The 15,637-nt window shown below is 34.0% G+C and overlaps 1 protein-coding gene across 1 annotated transcript; it reads right to left on the bottom strand.

Moving 5' to 3' along the window:
• Positions 1–8,558: 8,558 nt before the first annotated feature.
• On the bottom strand, positions 8,559–14,694 carry LOC138325943 (sodium/potassium-transporting ATPase subunit beta-like). The gene is made up of 5 exons (XM_069271963.1): positions 14,142–14,694; positions 12,080–12,190; positions 10,303–10,475; positions 9,837–9,947; positions 8,559–9,276 (listed from the first exon to the last, which is right to left on the bottom strand). Exons 1-5 carry the CDS (start codon positions 14,464–14,466, stop codon positions 8,995–8,997), a joined length of 1,002 nt encoding a protein of 333 aa, XP_069128064.1. The 5' UTR covers positions 14,467–14,694; the 3' UTR covers positions 8,559–8,994.
• Positions 14,695–15,637: the final 943 nt, after the last annotated feature.

Genomic DNA, 15,637 nt, shown 5'->3' with positions numbered 1-15,637 from the left:
CAAACAAGAGAATATGTGGAAGATTGAAAGACTAGATAATGCAAAATGGATCTTTTGCATGCAAAAAGTAACCAGTTGCTATGTGAGTAGCGAGTACTTGGACTTTCTCTGTGAACAGCAATCAGATACATCAGATCATATTTTAATTTCTTGAGAAACAGTCAGTTTGCCAGCTGTCAATCAAAAAGCCCTGGTACTGCATATGACTTTGCATTTTGCATTGTGTGATTCCTGTGCTAGCATGAGACATGGATTTATACCGCCTGGTGATTGGTCAAAACTCAAAAATATGTTGTGTTTCAAGCCCAACCTTCTACTTATTACTTTTCTAATCACCTTTTGTCCGTCGTCGTGCGTTGTGCGTCGTATGTCCGCAAACAATTTAAATTTTCGACTTCTTCTCCAAAACTGCCAAAGCAATACCTTTGAAATTTTGCACAAACCTTCTAAGGCATAAGGCCAATCAAAATTGTGAATTGTGAACCCAGGGGGCTGTGGGAGGGGCCAAAAGGGGTAAAATTGACTAAAATTTCAAAAATCTTCTTCTCTACTCACAGATGTGGTGGAATCAAATACTCTTCATAGATAGAAAGGTCTTAAGGCCCTTTACAAAAATTGTGAATTATATGACCCTGGGGTCTCTCACTTTCCCCTGAGGAGGGGGTTAATTTTACTATAGTTTATATAGGGAAAACACATTTTTGAGCATTATTTGGTTATTTGTAATAGGACATTAGTCAAATTGGGTCAGAATTATCAGTATAAGATGGTCATTGAATCCTATTAACAAATTTTCCATGACTGACCCCCTAGGGGCCTAAGGGGCTGGGCCAAAATAGGTCAAATAGGCTAAAACTTCAAAAATCTTCTTCTGAAATTATGGAAATGGTAGAATCAAATACTCTTCATAGATTAAAAGGTCTTAAGGTCCTTTACAAAAATTGTGAATTATATGACCCTGGGGTCTCGTGTTTTCCCCTGGGGAGGGGGTTAAGACTATAGTTTATATAGGAAAAACACATTTATGAGTATTTGTTGCTCAATTTTCATAGGAAATAAGTCAAACTGGGTTAGAATTATTAGCCTGAAATAGCATTTTAACAGCATATCCATATTGGTCCTTGCCGACCCCCAGGGGCCTTAGGGGCGGGGTCAAATAGGCTAAAACTTCAAAAATCTTCTTCTGAAATAATGGAAATGTTAAAATCAAATACTCTTCATAGATGGAAAGGTCGTAAGGTCCTTTACAAAAATTGTGAATTATACGACCCTGGGGTCTCGTGTTTCCCCCTGGGGAGGAGGTTAAGTTTACTATAGTTTATATTGGAAAAACACATTTATGAGCATTTGTTACTCAATTTTCAATGCAAATAATTTAAACTGGGTTAGAATTATTAGCCTGAAATAGCATTTTAACAACATATCCATATTGGTCCTGGCCGACCCCCGGGGGCCTTCGAGCGGGGTGAAAAGGGGTCAAATAGGCTTAAACTTCAAAAATTTTCTTCTGAAATTATGGAAATGGTAGAATTAAATACTCTTCATAGGTGGAAAGGTCTTAAGGACCTTTACAAAAATTGTGAATTATATATGACCCTGGGGTCTCGTGTTTCCCCCTGGGGAAGGGGTTAATTAAGTTTACTATAGTTTATATAGGAAAAACACATAATGAGCATTTGTTGCTCAATATTCAATGCAAATTAGTTAAACTGGGTTAGAATTATTAGCCTGAAATAGCATTTTAACAGCATATCCATATTGGTCCTGGCCGACTCCCAGGGGCCTTAGGGGCATGCAGGGTCAAAAGGGGTCAAATAGGCTAAAACTTCAAAAATCTTCTTCAGAAATTAACCCTGGGGTCTCGTGTTTCCCCCTGGGGAAGGGGTTAATTAAGTTTACTATAGTTTATATAGGAAAAACACATAATGAGCATTTGTTGCTCAATATTCAATGCAAATTAGTTAAACTGGGTTAGAATTATTAGCCTGAAATAGCATTTTAACAGCATATCCATATTGGTCCTGGCCGACCCCCAGGGGCCTTAGGGGCAGGGTCAAAAGGGGTCAAATAGGCTAAAACTTCAAAAATCTTCTTCAGAAATTATGGAAATGGTAGAATCAAATACTCTTCATAGATTGAAAGGTCTTAAGGTCCTTTACAAAAATTGTAAATTATATGACCCTGGGGTCTCGTGTTTTCCCCTTGGAAGGGGGTTAAGTTTACAATAGTTTATATAGGAAAAACACATTTATGAGCATTTGTTGCTCAATTTGCATAGGAAATAAGTCAAACTGGGTTAGAATTATTAGTCTGAAATTGCATTTTAACAGCATATCCATATTGGTCCTGGCCGACTCCCAGGGGCCAGAGGGGTGGGGCCAAAAGGGGTCAAAATTGATTACATTTCAAAAATCTTTCTCCTGAATTCACAGATTTAATGGAACCAAATACTCTTCATAGATTAAAAAGTCAAATTTATAAAATAACTGACTAACTTCAAGGGCCTGATGGGCCAATATATAGTGTTTATATGTCTTTGTTTCATTCTGTATCTGAACTCAGGTGACCGTTAAGACCCATGGGCCTCTTGTTATTTTTTCTATTTTTATCCCCCGCCCAACGAAGTTGGCGGGGGATATACAAATGGGTTCCATCCGTCCGTCCGTCTGTCCGTCCGTACGAGTGGTTTCTGGAGCATAACTCTAAAACTAATAGAGATATTTCCACGAAACTTCATACACACATTGTTCTTATGGTCTAGTAGTGCCTTTTGCTATTTTTAGGTTTTCTTTTTTTGCATTTTTTCCGTAACCATGGAAACATTGCTGAAAATATCATATTTTTGTACCAGGTTCGTTTCCGCAGTATAACTGGAAAACCGGTTGAGATATTTCCATGAAACTTCATAGACACATTGGTCTTGTGGTCTAGTAGTGCCTTTTGCTATTTTAAGGTTTTCACTTTTTGTACTTCTTTCTGTAACCATGGAAACATTGCTGAAAATGGCAGATTTTTGTGTAAGAATCGTTTCCGGAGCACAACTCAAAAACCAGCAGAGATATTTCCATGAAACTTCATAGACACATTGTTCTTATGGTCTAGTAGTGCCTTTTGCTATTTTTAGGTTTTCACTTTTTGTGCTTTTTTCTGTTACCATAGAAACCTTGCTGAAAATATCATATTTTTGTAGCAGGTTCATTTCCTGAGCATAACTCTAAAACCAGCAGAGATATTTCCACGAAGCTTCATAGACACATTCTTTTTATGGTCTAGTAGTACCTTTTGCTATTTTTAGGTTTTCATTTTTTGCACTTTTTCCGTTACCATGGAAACATTGCTGAAAATATCATGGTAAATGTTACTTTGCAAAACTCCACCCATCTTTGTGTATATAGTCTAATATAAATGTCAAGGCTGTATACCTGATTCAACAATTGCAGCCCCGCTCTACTTGAATTATACTCCATCTTTCTTTAGCTCAACTTCCTTTTTCCTGTTTTTTTTTCATACACATAAGTCTCCACAATCAAACTTACTTCAGCTTTGATATCTCCATTGGCGGGGGATCTGAATGACCATGTCCTTGTTTAAACACCCTGGGCGCTTATTATGTTGAATACAGTGTATCACATTCTCTTCACATGAAACTAAAACAAACATCAACAATAGATAATCTTTTATTGCAGCTTTTAAGATTTGCACATGAATAAAGAATCATAAAAATCAAAGTACATATATTTAAAACAAGAGTTAGCATGGTAGACAAAATCACAGACCATGACGGTGACAGGATTGTTCTCAGTAAATCACTACATTGTAACACCTAACATTCATCAAATCTTTCAGGCTCCTCTTCGATTTAATGTCGTATTAATACAGGTAGGAATGGACGAGATTTTAATTAAAAAAAGTTTTCAAATCAAAAATTGGTATTTACTTAATTATACAGAAGAAAATCTAAATAAATTTTCACAAGATTATACCGTACATACTGTATACTGCTTGAATTTGAATTATCTGCCATTAGTTCTAAAGGGACAGACTTGAGTTTCTTTCATTCCATAAATTTTATATATGTATTTTGCAACAATTCAAAAATACCCAAAACACACTCTGGCCTGAGTTAAGTAGAACAAATTCATTACCAACAAATGTTAACACATGATATTCATTACAGTTAACAACTCTAAATATATATCTAAAACTGACTCCATATAAACCATAGATTCCTTAAACATTAATATTATATATCTTGAACAATATTGTTAATTCACTGCAGGAAATTTACTACAATAGTTCACATATAACCAGTGTCTGACAATAAAAGTAAATGACAAACCATACAACTTGTGACAATTTTACTTTTCTGTTTACAAAATGGTAACAAAAATTGGCCTGAAGTTAAATTTCAAACACCAGGCAGCTACATGACTAAGAAATGTATGATAAAAATTCTACCAACCCTATATAACAAGCAACAATTTAAAAAAAAAAAAATTGTTCTACAAATTGGAAAACAACTATAAAGAAAGTATGAAGACTATAAAGAATGATACAAAATCATACAACTGGCTGTTGAATAGAGAAAAACATAGAAGCATAAGCAATTTATATCTCAACCTTAGGCAAGAACAATCACAACACACTTAGGAGATATGTACTCAGTAAACATACACATTTTTCGTGTCATATAATTTTTCTTCATGTCATTACTAAAGCAATATTGTGAATGCAAAATTCCTTTTTTGTTCCATAACAATTTAAACCACAGGGACCTGTCACGAATTTCTAACAAACAGTTGTTATATATATACCGGTATATATATTATAGTACCATATAACTAATGTTGGTTAGAAATTTGTACCAGGTCCCTGTGATTTAAACCCTAAATTTTATTGTACCAAAATAAGTATGTTTACAGTATATACTAACAGTTGATACATATTTTATATAAAGTGCCACTTCACCATGTGAAAACTTAAAAAGCTAAAATGCATGTCAGGAAGGAATGACGATTAACACATTTATACTAAAACATCTTGTACAGTTCTAGTTAAGTTTCATCACTACTACAAGAAACAAAACAAAGGCACTGCTATCAGGATGGAGTTTGTACCAAATCTGTACAATGATAACAATGGTAGTTTTAAATGGTAACATATCAGCCTTTCACTAAAACAATAGGAGTTTGATTCCCCAATCCAACATGAATCGGTTTTGGGTCACCTGACCTACTAAATCGGTTTTATGGGTCTCTCCTGTCACTAACCTCTTAGGTATATATATATGGGCCAACTATAGCGATTGATATAGGTTACATAACTTGTTTTGTAACTTGTTGTTATTTGTAATTTAACAAAGTATAATTTTATCCATGAATTAAAATCTTGGTGGAAAATAACTAACTTGCAGTGCCTTTGGTAATTAGGAATTAAAATATCTAGTTTGCCCTATTTTAAAGTTTTTAAAATCAACATATTTCACATAGAAACAATTTTTTCAAAGGACAGATTATTAAAGAACATTTTTCATGGCACTCATATAAAAACGGGACTAACATATATACAATGTACTGAACTAAGCTGGACAGAATTTCAGTTACAATCATCAAAGACATCCATTACAGGCTGTGATAAACTGGTGAGATCTACTAGCTCCCAAACCACAACAAAGACAAAACTTCATACTCACATACCATCCACATCTACATTGACTCTGCATGTTATCACAACACAATTATGTCATCCATCCCAGTAATTCTTTTATGAACTATTCCAATCTTATAACCAAAAGAGTTCAATCATATCTTTAGGGAGATGAATTGATTTGAACAGTAGGGTACTACATATATTTGCCATCTTTCCCAAGTTTCCAATAGCCGATCTCTTGTACATTACTTTTCCATATACAACAATACATATGTAAATAGCTATGTCAATAAATATACATATGTATATCCTGCAATATTATTACCACAAGTCTGTATATTGCCGAAACAGCAAATTACACTTGACCTTGAACTTTAAATCTAGGACACAGTGACCTAGGCAAACAGTGGTGAACTACACATAGGCTTTAGACAATGCAAATAGCCTCCAAATTAATTTCATCACAGTGTCTCAAAGGGTTCTGATCTTATGACCTTGACAAACCAGTACTAACAAAATATACCGGTATTATTTCATTCTAAGTGGAACATGATTAATAATTTTATTTATTATTTTCATCTGTTAATTAACAAATAATGAACTTAATCTTGCCTCCTCGCAAAATTCTAATAAGAACTATCTGGTTCTCTTTACATTGTAAAATTGTGTAACTCTGTTAGATTTATATGTATTTCAATCAGTTTTAAAAACTATTCAATACAATTAAAATCAAGATATGGTAATATGGACCTCAATATTAAAGACAATAACCTGCTTCGTGAGTAAGGCACTAAGTGAAGCTGTCTGCCCATCGTAAATATGACATTCTGTAAAAATACTTCATTTCATTTAAATTTCAAACAAACCATCATGATTTAGGCTTATAATATCAAAAGGCAGATAAGTCTTAATTCCTTGAGTAATTTCTTCATGCGTTTACCAAAGCATTACGAGATTGTATGTAACTTCCGGCAATGCAATATACATCATAGGTAATAGCTGTAACAATAGGCTATTATAGTAATATCAAAATAGTAATATATGATGATATGTTATTAGTTTATTGTGTAGCATTAAGTTAGTCATGATAGGAATGTAGACAGAAGCATACCAGTACACCATAATGAGGTTGACTGGATAACAATGATTAACATGTGTATATTATATAAGTCATCAAACAAAAATGGAATGTATACATTAAATACAATGATAACCTCAACTTAGAATGATCTACATTAATAACATATTTCTGTTAATTTCATAATAGATCATATTTTTTATCCAAATGAAATATCAAACAATTTTTTTCTTAATAAAAAAAGACATATTTTACACAAGGAGAGATTGTTTTGGGAAGAATGGACTAAGTATCACACACGTAAGGGACTGGCTAACTACCACATGAGCAATGTAATACATCTGACTAATGACAATTTGATAACATGAAATGTAGAGTAAGGAACATTAAAAACTTATAAAACACAACAGATTCACAAAACCATGTTAAGATATGATAACAATGGAATAAAAAACAACAATTTTTGGGGAGAAAACAGGCTTGACATGATTATTTAAACAATCCATAGATTGTAGCCCACGTAAAAATAGATGGTAGCTAAAAGCACTTAATAGTTACCATGTAAAGTGAGTTAAAGTTATGGCTATAAGTATATAATACATATACTCGCAGTTATGGAAATCTAGGTAAACTGGTTTTAGCTACTTGGTTACCATGGAAACCTAATTAAAATTATAGCTATAACAATCCATAATAAGCATGGAAACCTCAATGAAACTACAATTACCATTACATTACACTTGCCACATTTACCATGGAAACCTTAGTATATACAGTTACTGCAATTACTTATGGTAACCATAGAACATTGGTTAAACTATCCATCAGTTTCCATGGAAACTCCTGTAAAACTTATTATAAATTATAACCAATATTTACCATGGGAACCAAAGGTAACACCATGCATTGTACCACTAGCTTTAATGTTCAGCATATTTATACCATGGTAAGCAGGAAATGCAATAATGTCACTGAACTATTCACATTCAGATTATGCTTCTTCTACATTATGGCCAGGAAAAAATGTAATAGATTTAAAACTTTAGAAATGTCTAGATTTAATATCCTGTATGTCAAGTGTCATGCTGGAAGCGACAAAATGTATTGTAAAGCTGTTTGGTCACTTAATCAGCTTGAATGAATAGTGATAAATACAATACAAATATGACCTTTTGTTATCACCTGCAATAGGGGAAAAACTGGTACAAAATGTGGATGAATAACACTACAAAATGAGTGATGAAATAAGATACACCTCATAAATAACATGAAAAGTCAGATGTTATTATGATCCTGTTCTCTCATATAAACATTCAACGATATGGTATTTTCTCGGAATAGTATAGAATTCAGTCATAAATAGTCTCCAAGAGTGACACAATTGTGAGATTCATGAGTATGCTATTTAGAACATTTTTTTTGGACGCTGAATAATATTTTCTGATAATTTCTACACAGTAACGTAATTGATATGATAATTAGTAGACCTTCTCCCAGACAAATGTTAATATACCAATGTTAAAATCCTTCCCTGACTGGTGGAGTACAAGAACATTTTCTGTAGTTTGTTTTGTACCAAGAGTACTAAATTCATACCTTCTACATAAACCAAAGAGTTTTTCCAAAAAAAATTAGAAGGAAACCAAAACACTATATATAGAATAAGAGAAAACTTGCCATTATAAATTACAAAATATAACTGTGAATAAGAAACTACATTTCTGTAACAAATCACAGAAAATAGGTGTGCGAGTTCTCCACTCACAACTTACAGTTATCAACAGTGTGACTTCTCCACACATTCATTTGGCATGACTGGACACATTCTGATCTATTGCAAAAACACATTGTTCTAGTAGAAAAAAAACCCACATTATTCTGTATGCTAAATTCATGGAATGTATACATAGATACTTTCTGATAAGGATATGTATCCAAATATATATTTTTCGTTATTGAAAGCAGAAAGAGATTCTAAATTTGTCACAAAGCTTAGTTTCTGTGAACAGTGATCAGACCTTCACTTGATTCCATAAAAAGATCAGACCTAAATATCATATGTGTATTTGTACTGAGAAAAAAAAAAGAGCTCCCATCCCTATAAAATTTACAGCAATACTCATGGGACTTATACCTTGCCCAATCTGCACTTGAAACCTTGTCATTATCGAAGCACAGAATATTCAGTCAACTGTTTTCTAGAGATAGTCTGTTGGTTACATGAACTCTTCTCAAGGCTGTGGGTGAAAACCTTTGATCACACAATCTCAGCTCAGCTGGAACTTGAATGTTGTTGTGTATGCAATGGAGTTGGCTGGGTCACCATTGTTGAAGTTTTTCGCCCAGGCCACACACTTGATGGTGATAAAGGTGTTTTTCGTAATCATCAGATCGTTAAAACCAACCATCACTCCTGGAACAACAGAGTTACCTCCCTTGTAGAAGTTGAGCGGGAATCCCTCCTTTGGACTGATGTAGATTGGACCCTGTGTTGTGTTGTTTGGGCCTGTATAGACAGTGCTGCCAATGTGCTTTTTGTCCTCTGGAGTCTGTTACAAAAACAAATCCTTGTAATCCACTGTATATGACATTATTCTTAACCAATTAGTGTATCAAGTTACTTAATCTGTAATTATGATTATTAGATATAATGAATACTTTCTTAATTTGTACTTGGCAAGATAAAACACAAAAACATCAGTCATTTAATTTAGAAATCAAAGGATGTTACAGTTACTTGTATCATAATTCTTCTCCTTTTTTTCAATCAGAGATGGAAATAACTACATGTTTGGACGTTTTTACGCTTGATCACCTTTATAAAGAGGACTCTACTACGATAAAATATAGAAGATCAACTACGCATACAATTTAACAATACCAGATTTTAATTACATTCTAATTACTTTGTTGAAAGACTAAAACTGTCTGTATCCTAAATATACTGGTAGTAAACAAAAACAAATTGAGAATTTTTTTTTATTTTTTCTTGATCGATAATGATAGTTTTCAACAGATTGTTCAATTTAATACCTGTATTACAAATATACCAATCTTTCATTAAATGAGAATACTCTATGAAATTTTGATGATTAATCACTATACATACTGCTCCATCACAAGTGATAGCAACATGGTCTGCACTCCACTCTCCATTCTGGAGATTGGCCTTAGCAACAGCATCCTCTTTACCAAACGCCTCTGGTACGATTCCCTTTGGCTAAAGAATATTCATATTAAGGAAAAAATTTAAGTTCACTAAAGGAAATTTTTCACAAAACAATTTACCATGACAACAAAAGTAGTAATACTTCGATTTGAAAGATATGGTACTGTTAACACTGATAGTAACTGCAAAGAAACTCTGTTATCTTTTGTTTAAGAGTATTACAGAATTACATGTACAATTTTAATAGCGATGGCCATTTGATAAAGATCTAAAACTTCAAGATTTTCATTAAGAAAAGTGAGATTTTCTAGGGTGAATCACTGTTTCAGTATGACTTTGATGTAACCTATGTAAATATTGTGATTCAATGAATGATAATTATCTGCATCACTGAGCATAATCTTACCATCTCCAAAGTCAGTAGTACGCATGGCCGTCCCTGATCATATCCATAGTTTTTTCCATGTGTGCAAAGGCTGCCAAACTTGCGGATATCAAACTGACATTTCTGGCCTTCCTTTGCAGTAGCATTTTTACAGTCTACATAGTCATCGCCTTGCTGGGGTATGGCACTATAAACTGAAAGGACAAAGTATAATCTTTATGAATAGCATTATCTCAACCTTCAAAGTGACAGAGTCAATCTACCAGTACAGAATTTGGATTGGTTTGTTTGCTTTAATGTCTAGAGTACTTTAAGGATGTGTCCCTACAAGTACAGAGTAAATCTGTATATCATGTGACAGTCTAGTAATAATATATGTTTATCATATCATTACAATTGTAAGTAATCTACAACAAGCAATGGGCCAGTGCTCCAGAAAAGCAGCGTACAAGCGTAATTGACGCCCTAAAATTAGCGTTTTACTCCCTTGAAAAAATATTGAGCGTACACAAAACTCCCACGGAAATTGAAATACGCTAAAAAATATTGAGCGTACACAAAACTCCCACGGAAATTGAAATACGCTAACGACTTTGACACAGGGCGTACAACTCTTACATTGGTACGCATGCTCACTGGAGTCGCTTCTACCTGACTACATTTCCGTGACATGTCCTATTAATTACAGCACTTTACTACCGAATTTACCAACATACAGCGCCCGGCATTAGTCAATGACTTTTTACAGCTAGGTTCTGGACGCTATTTGTCAATCCTCTCCGATCGTTCAGGGGATATTAGACGACATTGTTGCTAAATTATTTAAAAGACAGTATGTTAAAGTCAATCCAACAACGGTGTGTTTGACCAGTGTAGAATGTTTGAGGTGCTTCAGCTCACAGAATCGCTTGACAAACAGGTACAAATGTTCTTTAAAGGAGGAAAAACTAGACATGTTGATGAGAATCAGCTTGCTGGGCCACACTGTGTCCTCTTTTTCTTGTACCAAAGCAATAAGGCGACGGCACAGGAAAAAGAGGAGAGCACGTAGGCTATGTCAACCTTACAAAAATGAAAGTAACTGGATTCAAGTAAGAAAGTAACTCGAAGATCAATGATTGAATAAAAAGAATAAACAAAGTTTTAAAAGTATTTATTTCGTTGTTCCTTTTTACCATTTTCAGTATGGCAACAATGTCTTCGACTCCCAACAGTTACTTGAAAACTCCTTGCCCTTCGTGAGAGGGAGTACAAAACTCCCAGGTCAAAAAAGCTATCTGGAGCACTGATGGGCCATTGTGGCATAATGGTTAGATGTCTCTTACCACTATATATAGTCATCAACCTTACATGGATTGCAATCCACATGGGACAGCTGTGATCAGGTACCACTTACCAGAAAAAACATGTGACAAAATCGAGATTAAAGCTGACAATGCCAATTTCTACTCACTGATTCCTGACTTAAACAAAAATCACTATCTTAAAACCAATGACTAATATCATAGGGTTATATTTTAGTCACTTATGCATCTACAAACCTTTTTGTAGATACATGTATTTTGTTTGTTTCTTATTCTATATGAATTTTTTAAAAAGCATTGTCAGCTTAATGGATAATGAATAGGTTTTTATCCTCATGCAGTTTATGGACCACAATTGAAGCAACTACTACTGCGGTAAAAAGAAGCTCCTTAGGTTAGTGTCTCCTCAATCTTGTAAACCTGGCATGTCCTTAAGTGACCTGGCTGTCAATAGGATAAAAGCAAATCCAATCCATCCATCATGCTTAACTTACCGTGCGTGTAGTAATCCAAGCTGTTTAGATATTCCAAATAAGTTTCTGGTTTGTATGGCTGAAAACAGATGGCTGATCCAGCATTATCTAACATAGGTTGTACCAGTAGACCTGAAAATAACAGAGAAACTACATTATTTTCTATATTGGAAAATGTACAGTAGTGTCTAGTAGTGGTTTGACCAGGGATCAATGTGCACTCGAGATCTAGAGTTTTAAATAATTAATTAATAATTAATTGAGCAATCACAAACTGGTCATTGACTATTAATTGCCAATAGCCATAAGTTTATAGTCAGGTTATTTTATTTTAACTAAAGGAAATTTAGAAAATCATGGTTTAAATAAGGATTTATTTTTTTATAGATCATTAAAATTTATTTTATAAAAGTTGCATGAGTTAATAGTTAAATAATTAAAAAGATTTTTGGAACTGAACATCTTGAATATGTAACCATTAATTAACTTAAAAATACAATTGCATAATTTATATATGTGAGGATTAAATTTTAAAGCTGGTATATATTTTTTCTCTTATATCTACAGGTGTAATACTGGCTGGTTTCATGCGACACAGCCCTGTGACGTCACCGCATCAACAAAAATGCAACATTACTATATTTTATTTGTAAAATTTGATTCCCCCCCCCCCAAGAAACTTTAAGCTGGTTTTAATATAAAAGATGCAAACAACATAATTTGCGTTCAAAATATCACACAAGAGGTTTATTTCAAAATGTCCGGATATCATTGTTGTAAAATTGCAATAAAACGTTTAAGACAAAAGTATGAGAGAAAAATATTCTTGGTGTAGAATGTGTGGAAGGCCTGGGATTTAACATTTTTCCCCCTCAGGTAGAATATCCATATTCTTCATATCCACAAATGAAAGATCAGTCTTATTGAATATTGTTCAGGAAACCACTGAACATGTTTATTGTTCATAAAGATCTTTGATTTCATACTTTGACAATATATCTGTAATAATGAGGTCATCAATTCAGACAAACCTAGGTAAGTCAATATGTATTCATATCAGCTAATGTGTTTTATTACCATTTTAAAGAGATATATCCATGTAAAATGCATTAGAGATGCTCCACTGCCGACAGAGTATTAAATGAATCTCATCATTTGAACAGTAATTGGTGTTTAATTGTGTATATATATGTATAATTAACACAAAAAATAATAAAAAATAAATCGTTTTTCTTTTGGTGCATGTGCTGTAAGTACTTCATTCCATATAGAACATAGTGCCATGGGATTTTTTCAGGATGCAATTAATTATTTTGAATATTTTTATCTTGACGTAAAATTGGAAGCTCAAAATTTTTAATGGTGGTAATTGTGTAAAGTTAGTAACTTTAGTAGCTGAAGTAAAATACTCAATCATCTCTTGCTGTTTTTGATAGAGGAAACATACCATTTGTCAGTGATGGAGCATCTTTAATGAAACATTTAAAAGAACTATAAACTCAAAAACATAATTATGTATATGAGCATGTTTCATTGTAAATGTTGCCAAAGATTTTTTTTACGTAATTGTTTTGAAGGTATACGGGTATAGTTAAGTCTTTCAATAAATCAAAGTATGTTTTGCATTATACATTTCATTTATCACATAACTGGCCCGCCAAGCAATGTCATAAATATTGTAAGACACATGCGTAATACCACTATTATGACGTCACATATAGATGTGAAGTCATTATATATATACGACGTCTCATGATTGTTTCAGTAGATGGATACATCACATTCGAGCAAACAAGATCAATTACCGTGATTTCAAAATATAAAGGAAATGCGGCTTTAAAAACCTGCTTATTGCACCAAAACACCCTGACAATATGGCTTTGAAATGAATTCGCCAGAATTGTGATATTCTTTGTCGATCTGTCGTTAATGAGACAAGCCTAATTTAACATATATTTCATTTGTTAACAATAGTAATCTTTATTGTAACCAACGTGGGAGTGAGGTCAATGACTAGCAAGCCAAATTAGTCATAGCTTCCTGGTGAGTTACCTCCCTTTACAATATTGTTTACTTATCTTACCAAAGTCTTTTGCGTTGGGATTTTTGCCGCTGCTACACGCTGGAGTGCCATTTTCTGACTGTAATTGTTGCTGATGTGACACGGCTGCGTGGATCCCAATGCTGATTGTGATCACCAGAAGGAGCAGAATCACGGCGATGATAATCAACAGCGTTGAGAATTTGCGCCGCACTTTACAGCAACCGAAGTTGATCGAGTCATCATGAAATGGTTTTCTTGAAATGACAGATACTGGGTACACACCAGTTCCGAAATCTTCCATTTCCCCATCTGAGTGGAGGTAGACGTTTTCTGGATAAGCGACGCGGTCGTATTTGGACTCCATGATTACCGGTTATGTGAATCTGTGACAGGTGCGAAGGTGGATTTAGCGACTGAAGCGCCATCTGATTGTTCAGGGGAGATAACTATAAGTAGATTTACCTGTACTATGACTCACCATATTACAATTTGTCACATGAAACTTTTGTTATTGTAGTCTAGGTGTAGGTGTGATATAAGTATCTTTACATTTCAAAATAACTTATTTTACACAATATTGGGAACTGAAAAAAAAAAAAAAATATCAGTATTAGCAGTATAGAGCTCTACATGTACAAGGGTTACATTGACCAAAAATATCTCTGCCTTTTTAATATTTTTTTCAGAAAAGTGGAGAAAAACATATTATGGTCGGGGATAAAAAAAATTAGGGTCGGTCGGGTAACCCTACACAGACATTATTTTTTTTGGCCTAATTAATAATGTTTTGCATTAATCAAAATATTGATTTCCAGCTGTACTAAAATCAGAATCATATATACATGTACGTATACCCAGCTAGCAGAGTTATGTTGGTCCGACGTCATTTTCAGTCGGCTAGGTCGCAGTCGGATTTCTTACGTTTTTCTTTTGAAGATAAAGTAAATACACGACGTTTAGCCAACGTTGGTTCAACACTTTAAATTGTTAACGTCGATTTAAAATGATTTAACACTAACAACGTTGCTGAGACGATGGAGCAACGTTTGAAGTATAACCGTTAAAACACATTTTTTACGGGCTAGGATATTAACTTTATATAACTAATATTGAAAGCAATGAAACTTATTTTGCTGTGTTTGTTATTATTTCAATGGCAAATCAGGTCTATACATATCTGATTAACGTTGGAAAGCCGTCGAAAGCAGTTACAACATGACGTTGGAACGATGTCTGGCAACGTTATCAAAACGTCGAGATTTGACGTCTGGACAACGTAAATCAGCTGGACAAAAAACGTGGGCGCAATGTCATCATCTGACGTTGGGCCCACCTATCACCTAGTGTCGTGCATTGGGCCAACGTCTGTCCGACGTGTTGCATGAACATTCACTATTATTTTGTGTTACACAACAATGTGCCGATGGTGTGAATCCGGTATGTTCAGATCGAGCTGTGTTGCATAATGGTATGACGACACTCACAATTATCATTTCTAAATGCAGGTAACTTTAAATCGAAAAATTACCGTGTTA

The sequence above is a fragment of the Argopecten irradians genome, chromosome 1, assembly GCF_041381155.1.
Source record: "Argopecten irradians isolate NY chromosome 1, Ai_NY, whole genome shotgun sequence".
NCBI lineage: Eukaryota > Metazoa > Mollusca > Bivalvia > Pectinida > Pectinidae > Argopecten > Argopecten irradians.
Note: the sequence above shows the minus strand (reverse complement) of the source record. Positions and strands in the feature narration are given on the sequence as shown.